The 23752-nt window shown below is 41.8% G+C and overlaps 2 protein-coding genes across 11 annotated transcripts in view; both read left to right on the top strand.

Annotated features, from left to right (window-relative positions):
* The first annotated feature begins 1310 nt into the window (after window positions 1-1310).
* Window positions 1311-9230, top strand: LOC110506978 (SKI family transcriptional corepressor 1 homolog-B-like). 9 transcript variants are annotated; one of them, XM_036981427.1, is made up of 8 exons: window positions 1312-1707; window positions 2842-4588; window positions 5446-5533; window positions 5623-5721; window positions 5979-6047; window positions 7089-7163; window positions 7618-7681; window positions 8345-8757. In XM_036981427.1, the coding sequence occupies exons 2-8, from the start codon at window positions 2852-2854 to the stop codon at window positions 8412-8414; spliced, it is 2202 nt and encodes a 733-aa protein (XP_036837322.1). In that variant the 5' UTR covers window positions 1312-1707; window positions 2842-2851; the 3' UTR covers window positions 8415-8757. The 9 variants fall into 9 exon arrangements, with proteins under 9 accessions (XP_036837323.1, XP_036837322.1, XP_036837327.1 ...); XM_036981432.1 differs by lacking the exon at window positions 8345-8757 and adding an exon at window positions 8779-9230 and having other exon boundaries at window positions 1313-1707; XM_036981431.1 differs by lacking the exon at window positions 8345-8757 and adding an exon at window positions 8776-9230 and having other exon boundaries at window positions 1313-1707.
* A 5458-nt stretch (window positions 9231-14688) lies between these two features.
* The window catches only part of LOC118936482 (E3 SUMO-protein ligase PIAS1-like), a 122435-nt gene continuing 113371 nt past the window's right edge, over window positions 14689-23752 (top strand). For both annotated transcript variants that reach the window (XM_036981423.1, XM_036981422.1), the window contains exon 1: window positions 14689-14746. In XM_036981423.1, coding sequence (XP_036837318.1) covers window positions 14723-14746 — 24 coding nt within the window. In that variant the 5' untranslated portion in view covers window positions 14689-14722. The remainder of the gene's footprint in view (window positions 14747-23752) is intronic.

Raw genomic sequence — 23752 nt, 5'->3', positions numbered from 1 at the left:
TTTGATTGTGGTAATTGTTCACATTTTGGCCCGGACAGTTTGATTAATTACATTTTAATCAGTGTCCATTTAGGACAGACGATGTTAGGAATATAGGCTATAGGCATTCAGGCTACATGTGCATTTTAAAATAACAAACAAATTGTAATTTTAGTAAGTCCTTAAACAATAAAAAACAAATTGGAAAAACGTATTTTTAAAATACAACAATTCAAACAAAACGTAAACCTCTGTCATTCAGACTGACCCAAATGTTGTTCAACCCGTGTATTTAGGCCCACGTGTGCAAATAGTTTAAATGTTATTTTAAACTAAAAATAAAAGTTTGCATGCCGTTCCTTGAACTTTATGCCCCGGCAAGCTATTGATACCTCAGCACAAGGCTTACCGGGGTTAACTGAGGGGCATTGATCAGGTTATGAATAGTTAATATGGTCTTACAGTATTGGGTTTCAACACTAACCTCAGCCTATTGCTCTAATATATCACTCTGTTTGTAGACGCAATCTGCTCGCACCGTGTCCTGTGTGCTCAACAAATTTCCTTCATTTACTGACAGTTTGGTTCGTGGGTGGTGGGTATTGAGAGAGAGAGAGAGGGGGAGAGGGGGGGGTGTGCAGCAGCATATGACAGTCCCGCCCGAGGCAAGTTATCCGCTCATCTAGGATTCGGTCCATTTTCAATGCAGAATCTAAGAATGCACAGTATGTGATTTAAAACGTGTCCAATTGTTTGACATTCGAACAAAAGCACGCGAGCCTTAAAATTCATGGCGTCTTTACCAGAAGGGCTGGAATTGATTTGCGTGTCCACGAGAAGCAAAACAGATGGTCGTGTAACTTGATAAATGATACATTCAGCCATTTTGTTGCCTTCGATTTCATATTCAGTTTTGTCCTAAATTTGCTCGTTTGTTAATACTGGAAATAGTCTATAGGCCTTCATTGGCATTTGGTAGGGGCAGTTACTCTCCGATGAAGAGTTGTGATATGCAAAAATACATAAATCATAAAAACCTTTCCAATTAGCATATGGGTATAATACACACTTGTACCTACCTACATGTGTGAAATAGGACAAATAAATGCACCCATCAAATTATAATTATTTGTCTATTATTAAAATATCGTTGGTCATTAATTGTGTCAAAATAGTGTCAATTTATCAAATGCACCTTACTACTTAGCACACCATGTTAATGCAATATATATCCATCTATCTTTCTCTTAATGATTTTTTCCCCCCACTTCTATGAAAGATCCACTGAGTAAAGTTTAAATGGATCAAGTAACAGCCTAGTGGCTGTTGTTCCTTCATTGTCCAGGAGATAATATAGTTAAAGAGAAGGAACGCTAAGTGGGTGTGCCTTGCCATCCATTAGTTTAGCGGTCACTTCTTCAGTGAGGAGCGTCGACTGCTGTCTTGAGGAGTGGCGAAGGCTCGAGGACTGCCATGCGGTCACTCTCTCGTGCGCCACTCAGCCGGTGAGAGTCGAAGAGGATGGAAGTCCGTTCACTGTACTGAAACAGAGACAGAAACACTACAGAGAGAGAGAGAGAGAATTTGGCTAGTCTGAACGCTTGGTCCAGCAACAGTATATTTAATCTCGGACTAGACCTCTGCTTGTGTCGGTGATTTTTGTTCAACTTTTTGATGAAAAGTTGTTTCCTAAGCCTAGGAGTACTGTGCTCTTTTCCAGAAAGAAAGGTAAGGATCTTACTCTTTTCAATTCGTTGTCTTGTGTATTTTCTATTGACATTTTAATATCTCATCACCAGTCACAACAGCTTCATATTTTACATGTTTTTCGTAAGTGTTACCTTTAATTTATTTTCCAATTAATATATTATTTTCGGAAGACTTATAGAATATATATTTACAACCGTTGCGCAAAACAAAAAAAAACATGGGACGGATGTGAGATGCTAAATGTGAGGGAAATATTTGCCTTTTGTAAAAGTCGATTTTAAGGTTTTATTGTAGGCCTATAAGCCGTTGTACTAACGTTAATCTAGGGAGACACGCATGCGATGTTTTAATTATATATATGGCTAGTCTTTTATTAACAGATCAAATACGTACAATTTAACCCGTGTAATTACCAAGAAAGCAGCTTAGCTGTTCTTTTCCTCTCTGGTAAGCGCATTGGCGCAGCTCAGAGTGTATTTTCCTTCTGCTCTTTTGCGTGTAAGGATCTTATGTAGTTATTAAGTAATCACCCTCGCCTCTGAGCGGATTTAAAGACGACAGGAAAAGGTCCCGTCAATAAACAACTAACTGATCATGGATAGCCTTAGTTGGCATAGTCCTACAAAAAAATCTAATTTGGATGGTTTAGACACTTAATATTAATATGCCTATACTAAACATGCTCGTATAAAATTGAACGTTTATATTAAATTAAGTAGACCTATTTTATTTATTAGGCTATTATTTATCTATTTATTTAGAACTGGGTCACCAAAAACGAATCCTTGACTTTTGTGAATAATGCTGGGTTGAAAATGTTTTGGATTGTTCTATAATAACACTAAGTATGTAGTAATAATAATAATAATAATAATAATAATGCATAGTTATTAGTATATAATAACACTGATCTTCTGCGTTACTTTTAAGACCTTGACCATGTTATTATTAATATTGCACGAAATGTGCGTGCGTAGGCCTTTTGGTAAGATTAATTACAAAGCTATTTCATGGACTTTATTTATTTATTTGTTGATTTGGAATGAATTGCAAACAATTTAGGGCTAGTGCATTTTTTGACAGGCGTTATGCCAACTGTAGGCCTATATGGTAGTACAATAGGCTACCCTAAAATATATTTTTTATTTTCAGACTTCCAGGAATGGAGTCGATACCCAATCAACAACCAGCGGGACGAGACTCCAGCTCTTCCCCCAGCTCCAAGCAGGACGTTCAGCCCTTCTCCAGCCCCATCTCCCTGAAGCCTAACCAAGTCAGCGAGACCGCGTTGTATGGAGTGCACATCGTGTCTTTGGTCATAGATGGCCAGGAAAGACTTTGCTTGGCGCAGATATCCAACACATTGCTAAAGAACTACAGTTACAACGAAATCCATAACCGACGCGTTGCTCTTGGAATCACCTGCGTCCAGTGCACGCCCGTCCAGCTCGAGATACTGAGGCGCGCTGGTGCCATGCCAATCTCCTCGCGGCGCTGCGGTATGATCACTAAGCGGGAGGCGGAGAGGCTATGTAAATCATTCCTCGGTGCTCACAACCCACCAAAGCTACCGGAAAATTTCGCTTTTGATGTCTCTCATGAATGCGCGTGGGGAAGCAGAGGTAGCTTCATACCTGCCAGGTATAACAGCTCGAGGGCCAAGTGCATTAAATGCACATATTGTAACATGTATTTTTCCCCGAATAAATTCATATTCCACTCCCATCGCACTCCCGAGTCCAAGTATACACAGCCAGATGCAGCAAACTTCAATTCGTGGAGGCGCCATCTCAAACTAACAGACAAAAGCTCTTCGGATGATGTTGCCCACGCGTGGGAGGATGTTAAAGCGATGTTCAACGGGGGAAGTCGTAAGAGGACGCTACCTATGAGTGGGTCATCCATGTCCTCTCCTTTGAAGTCACATTCCACCAGTAACCCAACCCAAAGAAGTTCCCCCGAGGTACCCCATAAAACGTTGCGCTGTGACGAAGACCGAGGTAGGCCTAACATCAGTCTGTCAAATGGCGTCCGGAACTACCCGGTTATCCCTGTGCCCAGTAAGAGCTTTGGGATGCTTCAAAAGATCCAGCCACCGCTCTTCCCCCACCCGTATGGATTCCCTGCGTTTGGACTGTGTCAAAAGAAGGACGACGGAGTGGGAGAGACAAATAAAACCAACGTTTCGGGTGTCTTTTGGCCAGGAGCAAAGGACAGTATCTATCCCTCTTTCCCGATGTTTTGGCCAACAGCAGGTGGCCTGCCGATGCCACCGTATCAACAGTCACCACCCAAACCACCCACAGAGCTCTTAAGTGTCAGACAGAGTGATCTCGAGTTATCGGATCAAAGTGACCGGTGCGCAAACACACCTAAGGATAGCTTTCAAGACAGCGAACGGTGCTCCAGCTCACAATCCACCCGGAACGAGGAGGATAAATCCGGGGATGAGGCCCGGTCGACGGAAGGACTCCCCACAACTCCACGGAAGATAAATTACATCTCTGCGTTCAGACCTGTGGTGAAAGACGCCGAAAGCATTGCAAAGCTATACGGCAACAGGGACACGTACAGCGGTGTGCGCTCTGGTTACCTATCGCCAGATTTCGTGAGTGAAAGTTCTAGCTATAGGTCTATGTCCCCGGATGTGGATAGCGTGGACGACCCAGACGTTGACGTGGAGTCAAACAGGGCACACGAGGATGAAGAGTCAGTCCAACTGTCAGTGGAGGACCGTCAGAGTCCCCCGCCCCTCAACTCAGCCCATTCCGGGCCTGAAGATAGTCGAGAGCTGGGGACAAGTCCAGGACCACAACCGGAAGATCCCCACTCCGGGTCCTCTGATGACGAGAGGCAGGGTGGACAGGTGTCAGAGCGCCATGATACACCGGTGTACGAAGTAAGTGTGCCACGGTCCATATGAGTGCTTTGATGTTCAATATATTTACGCACATGTTTGTAAATTCATTTAGGCATCAATCCACGGAGACTTATTTGGATCCCATATGAAAATGGGTGATGTTTGGTCTCGTAAGTGCATGGGCATAAAGTATGGTCATCATGCTATGTGTAATGTTCCAATGGCCATAGGCCTATGCCTTAAAGGATGTTGATATGGCTGGCAGCTTTTAACAGTTTGAAGCCTAAACAGTAGGCTAATGTGATGTTTTCAACGCGTTTTTGCAAGGGATTTTTCATATTTTGGTCAAATGAAGAAAAAAAAAGCCACTTATATTAACTATATCCAGGCCTTCTCGCAAGGGATTTTATTGTGCTGTTGAAAACCCTGACATTACAGAAGGCTGAGCCTGTTTAGACATACATTGGCAGGTTGGAACAAATATGGAAATTATCTTTTGTTAAAATACATTTTGGCAATGACATTTACAAAAAAGACCATCGTCCCAATATTAAAGAGATTGAGAATGGAGTAGGCTTGTTTTAATAAGGTCGCTGAGTGGGAGCCTAGGTCTGTGTCTTGTCTTTTGTTCTAAAGATAATTGAAGTGGTTCTGTTTGGAGTGTTTACTGCGAGCCTTGTAGTGTGCTGGGAAAAGGTTAGGCCTGCGCCGGCCTCGTCCTAATGTCAGTCAAACTGCAATTTAGAAAGGTGGACAACAATTCAATTACTACCCTATAATTATAAATTGGAGACGTGTCACGTGGGTATATCCGTTCAAAGAATTGCTTGTGAAATTAAGAGAATTATAGATAATTGCAGTTGTATTGACTATAATGGCTTTGGTTAATTTTGCAGGTGTACACACATGAAAAGGATGGACACATGCCTTTGAACGGTCCATCTACGTTTGGATCAAAACATAGCAGCCCATTGCAATCGAACGGTAGGCCTATTATCTTGCATAGTACATATTCATGGTATAGTTTCTGTATGCAAATAGGCACGTCGCTTATTACTGTCTGTCTTTATCAGGTGTACTCCATGTTTCCGACCCACACAAACAACGTTCTCCTACAAGAGAGGACGTTCCACAGAGAGCCTATCAGGACCAAGCAAAGGAAAGCCCACCATGTGAGTCTCTCTCTCTCTCTGTGTGTGTGTGTGTGTGTGTGTGTGTGTGTGTGTGTGTGTGTGTAAGTGTGTAAGTGTGTAAAAGTTTAGTAGGCCTACCATGGTAATATAGCCTATTGTATTATATTTTATGTAACGAAATTGTTAGCCAAAGGTTTCTCACTTTTTACTGTTCCAAATATGATCATTTATAACAGAAAATTGAGTAAATTAGATTAATTAATGAGCTGATGCCATCTTTAATATTTCTCTCGCAGGCGATGGGGCATTACGTCAGCATGACGTCAGTAGGATCCACGAAAAAGATATCGAAAACATGGCTAAAGGTAATCATTTGATTTTTATCAATGATCATTGACATTTGTTTATATTGATTAGCCTCGTGCAAACAAGTAGGCCTAGCCTAGCCTCGTGTCAAGTCATTAGATCTCATCTTAAATTGAACAAAGCAAGGTGGAAATCACTAAACACAATAGGCAAATTTTCGGTTCTGGGAATATATTTTTTTTTTAAATCATATTTAGCATTGAATTAACAGAGTTATATTTTAAACATAACGAACACGTGTGAACGCGGCTCTATATGTATCTCTACTTCCTCAAAGCCTACTATTTCAACATTCGAAAAAACCCTCGTGTTGTTAATTATAAGCCTTTTTATGGAACATGAGAACCATGTTCCATGTTGGTCTTGTGTAGGCTACGACGTGTGGAATCACCAGTCTAATATGCTAGACTGAGGTTTCCCCTTCCATATCTAGGTACTGCACTAACAACATAATACCTATTATGATCTGTCTAATAATCTATTTTTTTTAATCGCTTTATAAAAAAATTGTTATGCCTACAGCTTAACACAAGTTTGCACGGTCACGTTTGAATTGTTTTCCATTCGTTAACCTCCTCTAATGTTAAATTATGAGAAACGGAATTGTTCTACTTATTGTAACACGAAATCGTTTTTACACTATTAATATTTTAACGAGCCCAGCCGTTAAGCTGCGGCGCTCGAGCCTCTAACCCCGAGGCGATGGAGCTAATTATTTAGCAATACCATGCTTGGAGACACAGTGAGGCTAAACGACTGTTAGCGTTCCAACCATAGGCCTTCTGATAATAGTTATTACGATACTATAGGGAAATAAACCAAGGGAAACATTGTGGTTGTTTTTACCCATAGGCCTGTATTGTATTAGGCCTATAAAGGCCTGTAATCAACATCAAATGCTTTAATTGTTGAACAGGCTAAGATAGGTCTGCAATATATAGGGTTAGTATGTTGAAAGCCACATTTGGAATTTACTGCTTTGTCTATTGCCTTTTTACAACGACGATTATGATAATGGTGATGACCGCTTCGGTTTGCAGAGGAACTTCAGAAACAGCTTGTCGAACAAGTGGAGCTCAGAAAAAAGTTGGAACGCGAATTTCAAAGTTTAAAAGGTAGGACGCTTTATTGTCCTACTGCTTAAAACATACACAGAGTCGAGGTGCAGCTGAAATATTTACATGAGGGGAAACAGGCGCAACTCGATCTCTTAATCTCTTAAAGTAAAAAAAATAAAAAATGTAACTTTATTTTTTAAGAGTTATTCACGTTTCCACCATCTTGGCCTGTTTCAGAATGAGTTTAAACATAAAGAGACATACAGCGAACATATTGACTACAACGAAGCAAACATTAGTGGACAGCGGCATGGTGCTGAAATGGAAGTAAATGATTGTTTCGCTTCAAAAGCGAGAGCTGCTCCTGTTTCCCCACGCATCGACGTCTTTATTTTAATGTAGTCACATGTCATAATGCTGAGAACCCATTAGGCTTAAATTATATTATTTGGACTTGCGCACTGTGTTTAATAGTAGCCGTCTGCTTGCTCACTATGCAGATAATTTTCAGGACCAAATGAAGAGGGAACTGTCCTACAGAGAAGAGATGGTCCAACAACTTCATATTGTCCGAGGTGAGTCTCCAGGAAAAATGATCGGAATATGCTAAATGGTCAGTGTTTTAATAAATTAAATAATATGTCCCGACTTAAATTGAATGAAATGACCCAAATCGTTATAGCGTTTATGTTCTAAAGTATGAACGGTCATATTGACTTTGTTGCTTCCTTGTACCACACAAGAATGAAGAGGGGAAAGTGACACTTGCATAAATTCGGTCATTATACAATTAGGCTGCGTGTCCACAATCTACAAATAATAGCTTATCATTCCTGTCAAACAGTCAACATTTTTCGCAATTTGACTGGAAATTGTCGAATGCACTGCAATAATATCAAACCATAGAGAGATTGATTTCGCTGTGTTTTGTTTGTAAATGTTATTTTCTCCTAAATCACGCGCTGGAAAATGTAAAAGGCAAACCATTACGTATCGTGGTATCAGTTACATACAGTAGACGACAACAGCTGATGCCGCCCTTTCACGGATAGACTCGTTCTAGAGTTACTGGACCGCGGTAGTGTAAATACACACTTCAACTACACTAAGAGGTCACTCAAAATACCCGAGGGTGAACAACATACATTACAGTCATCCATTTCACAGTTTAAAAACCACCGCTTTGTAGCTCAATTATTGCGTTTTCTTTTCTTATTATTTATGTGTTGTTTGCTTAGACACGTTGTGCAGCGAGTTGGATCAAGAAAGAAAGGCGCGTTATGCAATACAACAGAAGCTGAAAGGTAATTTATATGGTCCAAAAACAGAACATGTATCCAGTTTCAGTCCATTTGTGAATTAATTCAATGGCTAGCTGGGCAAGAGCATGGCCTTCTAATGGACTTTGATTATGACTAGTAGTATTTGTCAAATTACAACCGTACCTATGCAAGTGCTACTTTTTATTCTTCGCTAGCATGTGTGTCCTTATGATATGCTAATTCCTAGCACATTTGATATTGAGCAGAACTACTGTGACGTGTAGACTGAACTTAGAGGAAATAACGACTAGAGGAAAGAACGACTAGAGAACACAGTGTGGATAGACAAATAACAAAGACATTTAATCTGCCCAGTGTTTGAAGTGACACATCCCCTTTCTCCCTAGAAGCTCATGACGCCCTGCACCATTTCTCCTGCAAGATGCTGACCCCTCGCCACTGTACTGGAGCCTGTACTTTCAAACCCCCTCTGCTGCCTCCATAATAGACCACAAGACCCCCCCTGACTCCAGTACAGCTCACTGCAGCCAAAAAGAGAGACGCCCACCTCAAGTAGTCACAGTCTCTCCGTAACTTCTTTACCTTTGCCCTCCCTCACCAGTCATCCAAGGATTCACAACTTGTGTACACACTCCAGCGCTATTTATTTAACGCAGAAGAAGTGGCTATGGAGGTCGGGAGAACAAGACCTTCCATTGAAAAGAACTCTTGAAGATACACCAACACCAAACGACTGGTCCATTGTATGTGTTGTATTTATAGACAGTTATCAAGTTGTAAAGAGCTCTTGATATGGACTCACCAAGTCCCTTTGAATCATAATCTATTGCTCTTCATATATCCCGTATATATATATATATATATATATATATATATATATATATATATATATATATATATATATATATATATATATATGTGTGGAGATGTGCAATGAGTTGTATAATGTGATATTTCATAAGTAACACGAATCCTAGCATTCTTGGGTTGTTTTACCACATTATGTATGTGTTTTTACATATATTTATTTGTGTTTTAAGTTAGTCGTTAATCTGTTCTGTCCATCTGAAACATTAAACAATGTATATTATTGATGTAAAGCACTTTAAAAAATTGGCAACATTACTACTGATCTGGACCTCGCTGTACTAAGAAATAAAGTAAACTCTGTTAGGCATCTAATGTATAGAATACACTTCGTTCTAATGCAGCGTTTTCCAAATGCTGGACCAGGGGGATCCAAAGATGATGCACCTTTCTAGGTTTTTGTCCTAGCCCTAACACACCTGATTCAAATCAAAGGCTTGATGATGAATTGTTGATTAGTTGACTCAAGTGTGTGAGTGTTAGGACAAAAACACCGCTTTGGGTCACCGGGACCAGGAAAGGGAAACGCTGTTCTAATGGCGCCAACATTTATTCTAGCACTTATTTCGAAGTAACCAATGACCTTTCAACCTTGAACTAATTAAAAAGGTTCCGTTTGCCTAAAATGTCACACAACAGATTAGTCTTTTACAGTGTATAGAATGTTCATTCAGTCTCAACTATGATTGTTTTTAATCATACATAGATACCATGTACAGTATATTCATTATAAAAGGTATATTTCTTCCGTATGATTTGAGCATTCGGTTACAAGACACACCCAGCTTCTGTTGTACTTAATAAAGGGTTTGAATCATCGTCAGAACCCTACCATACATTAAATAAACCACAGGCACAGAAACCAAACCTATTTGTTGTGTATTTAATGATGTCTTGTAGGCTTTATTTTGTCATGTCAATCCTTTGTGCGTGGCAAGAGTTATGAGTGGGGATGAGATTAAAGGAAACCAAGACGCCACGTAAAGAGACTTGAAACGGCCATTTGTGACTGAATTCCATGTTGTGCAGTTGATTTCTGTAACCAATCTTTTTTTAAATCAATTCCAAGCCAGTTGGTTATTTTTTTCCACGATATATATATGACCTTTAAAAAGTGTTGTTGTGTCCCCATTAAGGGCCAATAAGACTCATGTATGTATTATATCAGAAATTAATGTAAAATACGATTAAAAAGTGAATCCTCTTTTTGCCTTGTCTCCTGAATGTATCTTAATAGGAACGATACTGACACCTGCTGGAACCTTTAAGGAATAACAACCTGATTTAAAATTAATTTAGCATCCAGGTTGTTTAATTTTTTTTTTTTTTTTTTTCTTATCAAACGACTCATTCCATACATGGGCTGTCTCAGAAGTCCAGTCAAGTTATGTTCGACATTCTGTCAGGGGAATAGCCCTGTTTAATAGTGAAATCTAATTATTCTGATGTGAAGCCTAATAGCTATTGATTAAATGCTCTTTAGATGGCCCTCTGTCCCTAGGCACGAGAGAGTAAGAGAGATGCTCGCATAATGGCAGTGATGCATGTTGAATATTAATCTTTTTTGACAGTAATTGCTCCCCACGTGAAGGCACCTTTTCATTTGAATACTAACCACTCGTGTGTGTATTGTAACATGTTTACACAAGGTATACTGAAAAAGTTGTTTATGAACCGGAGTTTTCATTTTCCTGTTTCGTCTACATGAGAATGGCATTGAACACAAGTGATATGATCATTTTTTTTGCTGTTGCACATGGTATAGATCAGCAACACAGTATCGATATAATAATTGATATATTTACTGGTTTGTTAAGCCTCATAATATCACAAACTACTAAACATTTGACTCAACACAACTTCACAAGTTCAACTGACATTTGAGTGAAGTACTGACATCGTGACATTGATTACATTACAATGATTAACAGACACCGTTGAAGTATGATTATTTTTCATTTTTTAATCAGGATATTTTTAAAGATGTATTTTATTATGACTGTATACACGAGTATGATTGTGAGAAGCCATGAATAAAAGTCTTCTTAAATTATAAGAATGAACAGACCACATAACCCATTACACCCTTGGTAAATAGTGTCGGAGGGCTGCCCTCAATACCAAACAATACTCTTTTTGAAAGTCGCTCAAACTGTTTTGTCGTGGTACACCCAAACATATAAAAGCCCACTTAAATATCAGTTGTAATGAGTGAACCCATTTTCACAGTGAATGATTTCAGATTTATTTGCTTTTTTGTTACAATTGTTCAGAATGGCCTGGCCAAACATGAGAATGAAAGGGTATGGTTTGTACATCATAGAAGTTTATCAACCTATTAGAGTGGCCATGAAATAATGTTTGTTCCTGTTCATTATGCCAACATTGGTCATGGAATCTAACTCTAAATGACTCCTTAGACAAAGACAAATACAAAGTTAGCCTGCACTTGTCCTGTCACTGTGGACATCACATTGAACAGGTGGGGACTGGAACATGTGCAACAGCCGTCCCTGTTCAAATACCCCTCCACGTGAGCCTTCTATGGTTGACTGAAGTCATCCGTAATGGATTTGTGTCATCAATCATTACATTGAAGATGAATTGCATTGTTAGGGAGTAATGTACTCCACCCAGTGTTCTGTTCATGTCCCTCTTAGGGATAAGGAGTAGCCATGTATGGTATAACCAAATAAGATACATAGATATCAGTACAACACTGGAAAGCTGGGGGGCATTATCTTATTCATGATTAGATATAACATAGTCATATTAACAATTTCATGAGGACTTTGGGGGCTCTATAAATGTCAGAAAAATAGTGGGTAATCTGTATCCACCATAGTCTGAATTACAATGGAGATAGTGCCATCTACTGGAGAATGAAGATTAGTGACATCTACTGGCTCATGAATATCCAGCATTTATAACTTTTCAAACGTGAAGTCGATAGGTCCCTATTCTGAAACGGTGCCCAATCCCACTGCTATCTCGTTCCAAACTAGTTTTCTGCTGCTGCGTGTTTACCAATCCTATTGGAACTCATTTATTGGGTGCTTTAGACACCTTGTTAGTCTATATTATAAAGATGCATTCAGGGTGGGCAACGTTCTAAAATGTTTGTAGTTGTAGAGAGAGCAAACTATGAACTGTTTTAAAAGGTCCAATGTAGCCGTTTTAATCTCCATATCAAATCATTTCTGGATAACAATTAAGTACCTTACTGGGATTATTTTTGACCAGTTTAATTGAAAACAAACAAAAATTGCTTCTTTAGTAAAGGGCAATTTCTCAAGCCAGAATTTAGTTAGGATTGTCTGGGAGTGGTCTGAGTGAGGAGGGGACAACTGAAAATGTAGCTATTATTGGCATAGGTTTGGAACTCTCTGTCTTATTGGTCTATTAAAGGGATTCTCCGGTACTCTTGTATACTTTTTAGCCAGTAGTTCTGAAAGTAGTACTCACATGCCAAAATCATGGGCATTAACATTAGAGTTGGTCCCCCCTTTGCTACTATAGCATCCTCCACTATTCTGGGAAGGCTTCCCACTAGATGTTGGAACATTGCTGTGGGGACTTGCTTCCATTCAGCCACAAGAGCATTAGTGAGGTCGGGCACTAATGTTGGGCGATTAGGCCTGGCTCGCAGTCGGCGTTCCAATTCATCCCAAATGTGTTCTATGGGGTTGAGGTCAGGGCTCTGTGCAGGCAAGTCAAGTTCTTCCACATCGATCTTGAAAAAAGATTTCTGTATGGACCTCGCTTCATACACGGGGCCATTGTCATGCTGAAACAGGAAAGGGCCTCCCCAAACTGTTGCCACAAAGTTGGAAGCACATAATTCTCTAGAATGTCTTTGTTTGCTGTAGTGTTAAGATTTCCCTTCACTGGAACTACGGGACCTAGCCCGAACTATGAAATACAGCCCCAGACCTTTATTCCTCCTCCACCAAACTTTACAGTTGGCACTATGCATTCAGGTAGGTAGTATCCCCCTGGCTTCCGCCAAACTGTCAGATGATGAAGCGTGATTCATCACTCCAGAGAACGCATTTCCACTGCTCCAGAGTCCAATGGCGGCGAGCTTTACACCACTCCAGCCGACTCTTGTCATTGCGCATGATGATCTTAGGCTTTTGTGTGGCTGCACGGCCATGGAAACACATTTCATGAAGCTCCTGACGAACAGTTATTGTGTTGACGTTGCTTCCAGAGGCAGTTTGGAACTCGGTAGTGAGGGTTACGCGCTTTCTGTGAGCTTGTGTGGCCTACCACTTCACGGCTGAGCCGTTGTTGCTCCTAGAAGTTTCCACTTAACAATAACAGCCCTTACAGTTGAACGGGGCAGTTCTAGCAGGGCAGAAATTTGATGAACTGACTTGCTGGAAATGTGGAATCCAATGACAGTGCCACGTTAAAAGTCACTGAGCTCTTCAGTATGGTCATTCTACTGCAAATGTTTGTCTATGGAGATTGCATGGATGTGTGCTCGATTTTATACACCTGTCAGCAACGGGTGTGGCTGAAATAGCCAAATTCACTCATTTGAAGATGTGTCCACATACATTTGTAATATATAGTGTATATATAAAACAGGTAAATCCCATTTTTCAAGCATATCTCAATAACTGTTTTTGTTACGAATTGACTCTTATCAGCACCTCACAACCCTTTCAATCTGCACAGCCCACTCCCCATCTCCCAGGAGCTTGCCTGAGTGTCTGGGGGCACCATAAACGTAGGTCGAAAATTTTCGACCAAGCCATAAACCGGCCTCTCAAACTCTCTCTGACCTGTGTGACTTAACCCTGATTGGTTGCTAATGGGCACGTTGTCAGGGGGCACGACACCTGACAGCTCTTCTCTCTGTGCAGCCCACTGTCTCCTCACTTCTCCTCTGAGTGGACTTGTGGGATGGAGTGCGTGCAGAAGTACTTTAATATTGTTGTTGTAACGTTGTGTGTTTACTGTTACTGATAGTTGTTTGATTATATATATTTTTATTATACAGTCCTGTGCTATTTAATTACTAATCCAGTTGTGCTACTTTATTACCAGTCCATTCTGTTGTGTGTGTGTGTGTGTGTGTGTGTGTGTGTGTGTGTGTGTGTGTGTGTGTGTGTGTGTGCGTGCGTGCGTGCGTGCGTGCGTGCGTGCGTGAGTCTTTTGTGGAGGAAATGAAGTACAAAACTCCATTACAAAGAACAAGTTGGTGGTTGGGAGAGGAAACATTTTTGCATTTTACATTGATGAGGACATCAAAATATGCCTAAAGTGTCATGTCAATTAAACGTATCTCTTGAAACGGAATATGGGACGGATTATATCTACTGCAAAACTAACACAGTTTTAAGCACTCAAACAACGTTTCAAGTATTTTAAATGCACCCCCAATGAGCGCACGCACGTAGCGTGGTGGTCGTCAACGTCACAAAACGTCATCACGCTTGCACTAGGAATTGCAAGATGGCGGAGAGTGCGGAATTGAAGGTAAAGCGCAGCTTGAAATCATTATACATGTAAACGGTTAGCAAACGATATAATGCCAACGCAAGTCTTCGCATGTGTAATTTAAACGACAAGGAACTAATTTTAGTGTGAATTTATGTGTATTTTTTGTGCAAAAGGATAACTTTAAAGGAATTCACTATAAGGGGAAAGCTGGAACATGTTATTGTTGATGTTGAGAGAGAACCGCTCGTTCGTTAGCGGTCTCCTGCATAGAATATCTTTATTAGCTAGCTAGCGGAATAATTAAAAAGTATTTTCCTTTTCGGTCCATGTCAATTTAGTAGACATTTAGTTAAAAAGTATCTTATGACAATGATGGGTCGTAGTTGACTGTTTGAATGAGGATGCCGTTATCAGCTAATTAGTTGGTCCGCGTTTGGAGAGGGGACGAGCGGTCTTGACGTTCTGTCAAGCTAGTGAACAGAGGCTCCCGCTAGCGATGGGAGAAGGACTACATCTGTACATCTGCTTCTTGCTAGCTTAGGCGACTATTCAAGCGTTTTCACTTTTATCAATTTCTCAAGACGCATAAAATTATGCACTTTTTAATGGTGTAACAGTGACAAGCCGTTCTAATTTGAAAACGTTTTCTAGCCTGGTTAGTTAGGTAACTTTTACACAGCGGTGTGGAGAAAAAGTGAATGCATTTTTATTTCCCCAGCTGACTGTCACTGAGTCATAGTGATAGATGTTGTAAAACGTGTAGCAACGTTCTTTTGATATGTTTATATATTTGAACACGTTTAGGCTTTATGCTAATCTTAACACGTTGCTCTGCATCAAAATCAAATGTTATTAGTAACATGCGCCGAATACAACAGGTGTAGGTAGACCTTACAGTGAAATGCTTACTTACAAGCCCCTAACCAACAGTGCAGTTTCAATAAATACGGATAAAAGTAACAAGTCATTAAAGTTGAATATATATACCGGGGTTCCGGTTCATTCATTACAGTTCAAGTTCTGGTAACTTGTTTTGAGTTAGTTTAGCCCTAATTTACCCTCGCCCAAGATGTACTCTTTAAGGTCCAATGACCAAATGTTATTATCACAGGTATACTGTCTCTGACAGCCAAATACTCCATCTAAACGGGAATCAATGATACAATTCTAGAAGCATAAAGCCCTTTACATTCATATCACATCAAAAATAATTCTACAAATACAAAATATACACTTACTGCACACTGTTTTAACCGGCTTCATCACAGTTGCAGCCGACAGTATTTTTCAGTGACCACACGTTTCTGGCGGCCTTCCGTTACACACAGGTATTCGGAGCATGCTAGATAGTTAATTAGCATAGGTCTTCCATTAACGTGCGCTGTAACTTGGAGATATAGCCGTGTGGGAACCCTATAAAGATGTATATCAATTGAACCTTTTTTGAAAATGATTTCTCGCTGATTTGAAAGATAAGGTTTGTATGCTTCCAAAACCGTACCACAAGCGATGCTTGTTCATGTTCAGGCCGAGCGCTGGGGTTTTTAACAAAACTGTACAGAAGATGCCTTCTTCCAATTACTCTTATGCATAATGTAATGGAACTGAGAGTCATAATGTAATGGAACTGAGAGTCATAATGTAATAGAACTGAGAGTCGTAATGGAACTGAGAGTCATAATGTAATGGAACTGAGAGTCATAATGTAATGGAACTGAGAGTCGTAATGTAATGGAACTGAGAGTCGTAATGTAATGGAACTGAGAGTCATAATGTAATGGAACAGAGTCATAATGTAATAGAACTGAGAGTCGTAATGGAACTGAGAGTCATAATGTAATGGAACTGAGAGTCGTAATGTAATGGAACTGAGAGTCATAATGTAATGGAACTGAGAGTCATAATGTAATGGAACTGAGAGTCGTAATGTAATGGAACTGAGAGTCATAATGTAATGGAACTGAGAGTCATAATGTAATGGAACTGAGAGTCATAATGTAATGGAACTGAGAGTCATAATGTAATGGAACTGAGAGTCATAATGTAATGGAACTGAGAGTCATAATGTAATGGAACTGAGAGTCATAATGTAATAGAACTGAGAGTCGTAATGGAACTGAGAGTCATAATGTAATGGAACTGAGAGTCATAATGTAATGGAACTGAGAGTCGTAATGTAATGGAACTGAGAGTCATAATGTAATGGAACTGAGAGTCGTAATGTAATGGAACTGAGAGTCATAATGTAATGGAACTGAGAGTCATAATGTAATGGAACTGAGAGTCATAATGTAATGGAACTGAGAGTCATAATGTAATGGAACTGAGAGTCATAATGTAATGGAACTGAGAGTCATAATGTAATGGAACTGAGAGTCATAATGTAATGGAACTGAGAGTCGTAATGTAATGGAACTGAGAGTCGTAATGTAATGGAACTGAGAGTCGTAATGTAATGGAACTGAGAGTCATAATGTAATGGAACTGAGAGTCATAATGTAATGGAACTGAGAGTGATGATCAAAGGCTACATTTATCCCTAAACTAGTTGTCAGAAATGCAAACCTGCATAGCAACCTTTTGCCTGAATGATTTCTCTCAGCATTGCTTGCATGGTGCCTTCAGAGCAGTTGCCTACTTGCCTTCCTAGAATTATCTCATTTAAAGCTAGCGCGGTTCATGTTTCTTGTGTGGTTCATAATCTAGTGTACTAGGATCACAAATCAATAGCAATTGATTCAGATGTAGACATACTTCAAAATGACGTTTTTTTTTTGTGATTCAAAAAGAGTGACATCAGTTTTCTCACGTCAACCATTTGATTAGGAACAGTATTTCACACCGTGTTTTATTGTGAGTTGTCTCAGTCTGCACATCTGTTGTGAGACGTTGCAGCGGACAATATGAGTTAGGGCCTAACTGACGATACCCGATGCTTGACAGGCTCCCTTTTGAGCTGCTATTGATCTGAGGGATATTTTTTATACTTTACTCCAAAGTGTTGCTATTGCTGTGTGCTTGGAAACGGAAGTCCATGTTAATGTCCTCGGGTGTATGTATCTCTTCTACGGCACGGCGTTGGTGTTTAAGTCTTTACTCCTCTCACACACGTTGTCTGTTGTTAGTTTCTGTTCCTAAACCATGTCCAGGCTCTAACTCGGAGCAGATGGAGTTCGTATGACATGAGATTGCTTCCTACGAATAGTATTTCACCGCTGATGATTAACGCTTCGGGTTTCTTGCAAATCATTACACTCGCATCAGATCATCGACACTACAGTGGAGACAGTCAGTACATCAGATCATCAACACTACAGTGGAGACAGTCAGTACATCAGATCATCAACACTACAGTGGAGACAGTCAGTACATCAGATCATCACTACAGTGGAGACAGTCAGTACATCAGATCATCAACACTACAGTGGAGACAGTCAGTACAGTGGAGACAGTCACTACATCAGATCATCACTACAGTGGAGACAGTCACTACATCAGATCATCACTACCGTGGAGACAGTCAGTACATCAGATCATCACTACAGTGGAGACAGTCAGTACATCAGATCATCACTACAGTGGAGACAGTCAGTACATCAGATCATCACTACAGTGGAGACAGTCAGTACATCAGATCATCACTACAGTGGAGACAGTCAGTACATCAGATCATCACTACAGTGGAGACAGTCAGTACATCAAATCCTCACTACAGTGGAGACAGTCAGTACATCAGATCATCACTACAGTGGAGACAGTCAGTACATCAGATCATCACTACAGTGGAGACAGTCAGTACATCAGATCATCACTACAGTGGAGACAGTCAGTACATCAGATCAACACTACAGTGGAGACAGTCAGTACATCAGATCATCACTACAGTGGAGACAGTCAGTACATTCTGTCTCTCTCTCTTATCCTTAGCTCTGTGTTGAATGCTAGATCCACTGACCTGGTGTCTTCCAGGGTTGGGGATTTGAAGAAGTGAGAATACAAGACTCCCATGTTTTTAATGCCATAGGCTATACCCTACCTCCCAGTGGTAATGTTAGTGAGAAAAAGGCTTTGCAGATTTCGTGAACCATAGCTAGTGGTTGTAGTGCTCACTGAGTCAGTCTCTCCTCTCCTCTGAACTAGCCTCTGTAGAGGTGTGAGGTGACCCAAAGTTCATCAGTTGTTTGACTGGTAATGTGATCAAATGATTCAGAGCTGTCTTTCTCATCCCTGTTGAGTTGCACTACAGGTCTGATTCTGTTGCAATACAGGTCTGATTCTGTTGCAATACAGGTCTGATTCTGTAGGTAACACGGGTCTGATTCTGCAGATTACACGGGTCGGATTCTGTAGGTAACACGGGTCTGATTCTGTTGCAATACAGGTCTGATTCTGTAGGTAACACGGGTCTGATTCTGTAGGTAACACGGGTCTGATTCTGAAGGTAACACGGGTCTGATTCTGTAGGTAACACGGGTCTGATTCTGTAGGTAACACGGGTCTGATTCTGTAGGTAACACGGGTCTGATTCTGTAGGTAACACGGGTCTGATTCTGTAGGTAACACGGGTCTGATTCTGTAGGTAACACGGGTCTGATTCTGTAGGTAACACAGGTCTGATTCGGTAGGTAACACGGGTCTGATTCTGTAGGTAACACGGGTCTGATTCTGTAGGTAACACGGGTCTGATTCTGTAGGTAACACGGGTCTGATTCTGTAGGTAACACAGGTCTGATTCGGTAGGTAACACGGGTCTGATTCTGTAGGTAACACGGGTCTGATTCTGTAGGTAACACGGGTCTGATTCGGTAGGTAACACGGGTCTGATTCTGTAGGTAACACGGGTCTGATTCTGTAGGTAACACGGGTCTGATTCTGTAGGTAACACGGGTCTGATTCTGTAGGTAACACGGGTCTGATTCTGTAGGTAACACGGGTCTGATTCTGTAGGTAACACGGGTCTGATTCTGTAGGTAACACGGGTCTGATTCTGTAGGTAACACGGGTCTGATTCTGTAGGTAACACGGGTCTGATTCTGTAGGTAACACAGGTCTGATTCTGTAGGTAACACGGGTCTGATTCTGTAGGTAACACGGGTCTGATTCTGTAGGTAACACGGGTCTGATTCTGTAGGTAACATGGGTCTGATTCTGTAGGTAACACGGGTCTGATTCTGTAGGTAACACGGGTCTGATTCTGTAGGTAACATGGGTCTGATTCTGTAGGTAACACGGGTCTGATTCTGTTGGTAACATGGGTCTGATTCTGTAGGTAACACGGGTCTGATTCGGTAGGTAACACGGGTCTGATTCTGTAGGTAACACGGGTCTGATTCTGTAGGTAACACGGGTCTGATTCTGTAGGTAACACGGGTCTGATTCTGTAGGTAACACGGGTCTGATTCTGTAGGTAACACGGGTCTGATTCTGTAGGTAACACGGGTCTGATTCGGTAGGTAACACGGGTCTGATTCTGTAGGTAACACGGGTCTGATTCTGTAGGTAACACGGGTCTGATTCTGTAGGTAACACGGGTCTGATTCTGTAGGTAACACGGGTCTGATTCTGTTGCAATACAGGTCTGATTCTGTAGGTAACACGGGTCTGATTCTGTAGGTAACACGGGTCTGATTCTGTTGCAATACAGGTCTGATTCTGTAGGTAACACGGGTCTGATTCTGTAGGTAACACGGGTCTGATTCTGTAGGTAACACGGGTCTGATTCTGTAGGTAACACGGGTCTGATTCGGTAGGTAACACGGGTCTGATTCTGTAGGTAACACGGGTCTGATTCTGTAGGTAACACGGGTCTTACATTGGTACGGGATGTAACCCGTGCTTAAAGATGCATCGATCCATAACTCAACTCTTAGGCTCATCCATGGCTTCAAATAATCTGTGGTTTCTGAAATCTGTCAGAAATAGGCCTAAAATGGCCTCAAATGTATTGCGTTGATATAGACAAGAAGCAGACTATATTGTTGCTTAAAACATTTCAATTGTTGCTATTGTAAAAGTCCTTCTTCTGCATTAGTCTCATTCTGCAGACAGCTGCACCAACGGGCCTGTACAGTAACTCCTCCTGCTCTGGAAGCTTACAGGTGAAGTCTATTTGTAGAGCCTGTGGCTAGGCTAATCTCTAAATGACACGGTTCTCTCTCCCTCCCTCTGTCTGTCTCTCTCCCTCTGTCTCTCTCCCTCTGTCTCTCTCCCTCTGTCTCTCTCTCCCTCTGTCTCTCTCTCCCTCTGTCTCTCTCTCCCCCTCTGTCTCTCTCCCCCTCTGTCTCTCTCCCCCTCTGTCTCTCTCCCTCTGTCTGTCTCTCTCCCTCTGTGTCTCTCTCCCTCTGCCTCTCTCTCCCTCTGTCTCTCTCCCCCTCTGTCTCTCTCCCCCTCTGTCTCTCTCCCCCTCTGTCTCTCTCCCCCTCTGTCTCTCTCCCCCTCTGTCTCTCTCCCCCTCTGTCTCTCTCTCCCTCTGTCTCTCTCTCCCTCTGTGTCTCTCTCCCTCTGCCTCTGTCTCTCTCCCTCTGCCTCTGTCTCTCTCCCTCTGCCTCTGTCTCTCTGCCTCTGTCTCTGTCTCTCTGTCTCTCTCCCTCTGTCTCTCTGTCTCTCTCTCTCTCTCTCAGCACCAGGCTACCTCTCATAGGTAGGATCAGTGCTATTCAGAAGAAGAGACGTGTGCTCAGTAATCACCAAAGTGGATGATGACTGTTTTCTTCGTGTGTGTGTGTGTGTGTGAGAGATGATAGCGGTTGTGTGGTGTGATGTTACTGCTTTGAACTCATAGCCTACTACTTCTCAAACTGTTCCATTGCATCATGACTAACTAGTAACTGAGAGGCTATGTTATTGGACTGGACTGTTTGTGACAATCAGACTCTTCACAGGCTGATTTCATTAATGGGGGACTGAGCTGACTAAGAGAAACGTGCTATATTGACCCAGCATGACTTCACCTTAAGACCAGACACAGACATTTAGTTGAAGTTAAAGAGATTAGTTCCTTAGATAGATCATCAATGGCATCGTCCGGCCAGACTGCTCATAGAGGACCGATGGTGGAGGTAAAACATCAGAAACACATTTGGTTTTACGGAGGTCGTTCTTCCCTTTTATTGGTCACAATACCTTTATTGTTCAATGCACAGTGTGGTGTTGAGGCAGATTGTGAAATTTCATTATAGCCTTCGGGTACCAAAAGTATAATTGACCATTTCTGCCCAAAAATAGCCTGCCTCTGCTCGCTACCAGCCGGGGTGATTTTGAAGCCCTGTGTTGCCGTGGAAACATATATAACTGGTGTTATGGGCTGGCTGGACATGTAATGGAAGCAGGTTTGAAAATCATTTGCATTGAAGCTTCTTTGGATATCCAGGTTTTCAGACCAGGTTTACGGCTGACGTCAGATCAGTTGAAAAGTTCTGTCTGATCAAAGCCTAGGCTATAACACTATTGGTTCTACTGTTCCTCTTGTTGAGGAAAGGTGTGAATATGTTCTGAAAGCTGCAGAGAGAAAGCTGCAGAGAGAAAGGTGTGAATATGTTCTGAAATCTGCAGAGAGAAAGGTGTGAATGTTCTGAAATCTGCAGAGAGAAAGGTTTGAATATGTTCTTAAATCTGCAGAGAGAAAGGTGTGAATATGTTCTGAAATCTGCAGAGAGAAAGGTTTGAATATGTTCTGAAATCTGCAGAGAGAAAGGTTTGAATATGTTCTGAAATCTGCAGAGAGAAAGGTTTGAATATGTTCTGAAGGCTGCAGAGAGAAAGGTTTGAATATGTTCTTAAGGCTGCAGAGTGAAAGCAGCAGAAGGATTGGCAGGGAGAATATATCACCTCTCTCAACAGATGATTTCCTCCTACCTGGGAGCAGCTCCAGTACCTATTTCCAGGTTTCACAGTTTCTCCTCACAGTTAGCCCTCTGCACACCTTCCCACAGCCTTTAGTTACACTACTGCAACACAGAGACACTGTAAGGATGAACGCTAAAATAACAACTAAATGCTTTAAATAGCCAGTTTCTTATTGTTTTTTTTAATTATGCTCCTATAAAAAGTGAAAAGGTAATTTTCTGATTCTGACACCATGTTACTATCGTAGACACTACATGTCAGTCAATTAAACCATTACCCCAAATATTGCATAGATTTTAATGGACATGACAGCAGGTTGTGACCCGGCCTCACCCTCACTTAATAATGACTAAACATAGAACTGGCCTCTCCCCTGGCCTCTCCCCTGGCCTCTCCCCTGGCCTCTCCCCTGGTCTCTCCCCTGGTCTCTCCCCTGGTCTCTCCCCTGGCCTCTCCCCTGGCCTCTCCCCTGGCCTCTCCCCTGGCCTCTCCCCTGGTCTCTCCACCGGCCTCTCCCCTGGCCTCTCCCCCCTTGCCTCTCCCCCGTCCTCTCCCCCGGCCTCTCCCCTGGCCTCTCCACCGGCTTCTCCCCTGGTCTCTCCCCTGGTCTCTCCCCTGGTCTCTCCCCTGGTCTCTCCCCTGGTCTCTCCCCCGTCCTCTCCCCCGTCCTCTCCCCCGTCCTCTCCCCCCTTGCCTCTCCCCCGGCCTCTCCCAATCACCTCTGAGCTGAACATGTCTCATTAAGAAATGGAGTGTGCTGAAGACTAGATGTATTTCCAGTGGATGCTCTAACCATTTGGATTTAATTTGAGTTGGCATGTTAGGCCACAACAGAGGAAATGCCCTTTCTATTCCCGGAAACAGGCATTTTAAAGAAAACATCGTAACCCTAACAGTATACGTTGGTTTCACTTGTTTATTTCGGTGTCGAACGACTGTGCAGAAATTTGCATGATGTTTCCTGTGTCATCGCACGTTACTTGGAACTGGAGTCAGCCGGCAAGCAGAACCACACCTGACTGGAGTCAGCCGGCAAGCAGAACCACACCTGACGTGAGTCTACTGAAAGAACCACACGGGCTACCTAATGGTCAACCTCTGTGGACTCACTGGCCTCTGTGGACTCACTGGCCTCTGTGGACTCACTGGCCGATCTTCTTTGAGACTGGAGTGCAGTGGAGATGAGGTTATGAGACT

The sequence above is a fragment of the Oncorhynchus mykiss genome, chromosome 6 (assembly GCF_013265735.2).
Source record: "Oncorhynchus mykiss isolate Arlee chromosome 6, USDA_OmykA_1.1, whole genome shotgun sequence".
Taxonomy (NCBI): domain Eukaryota; kingdom Metazoa; phylum Chordata; class Actinopteri; order Salmoniformes; family Salmonidae; genus Oncorhynchus; species Oncorhynchus mykiss.
This window is presented reverse-complemented; position numbering and strand designations above follow the sequence as displayed.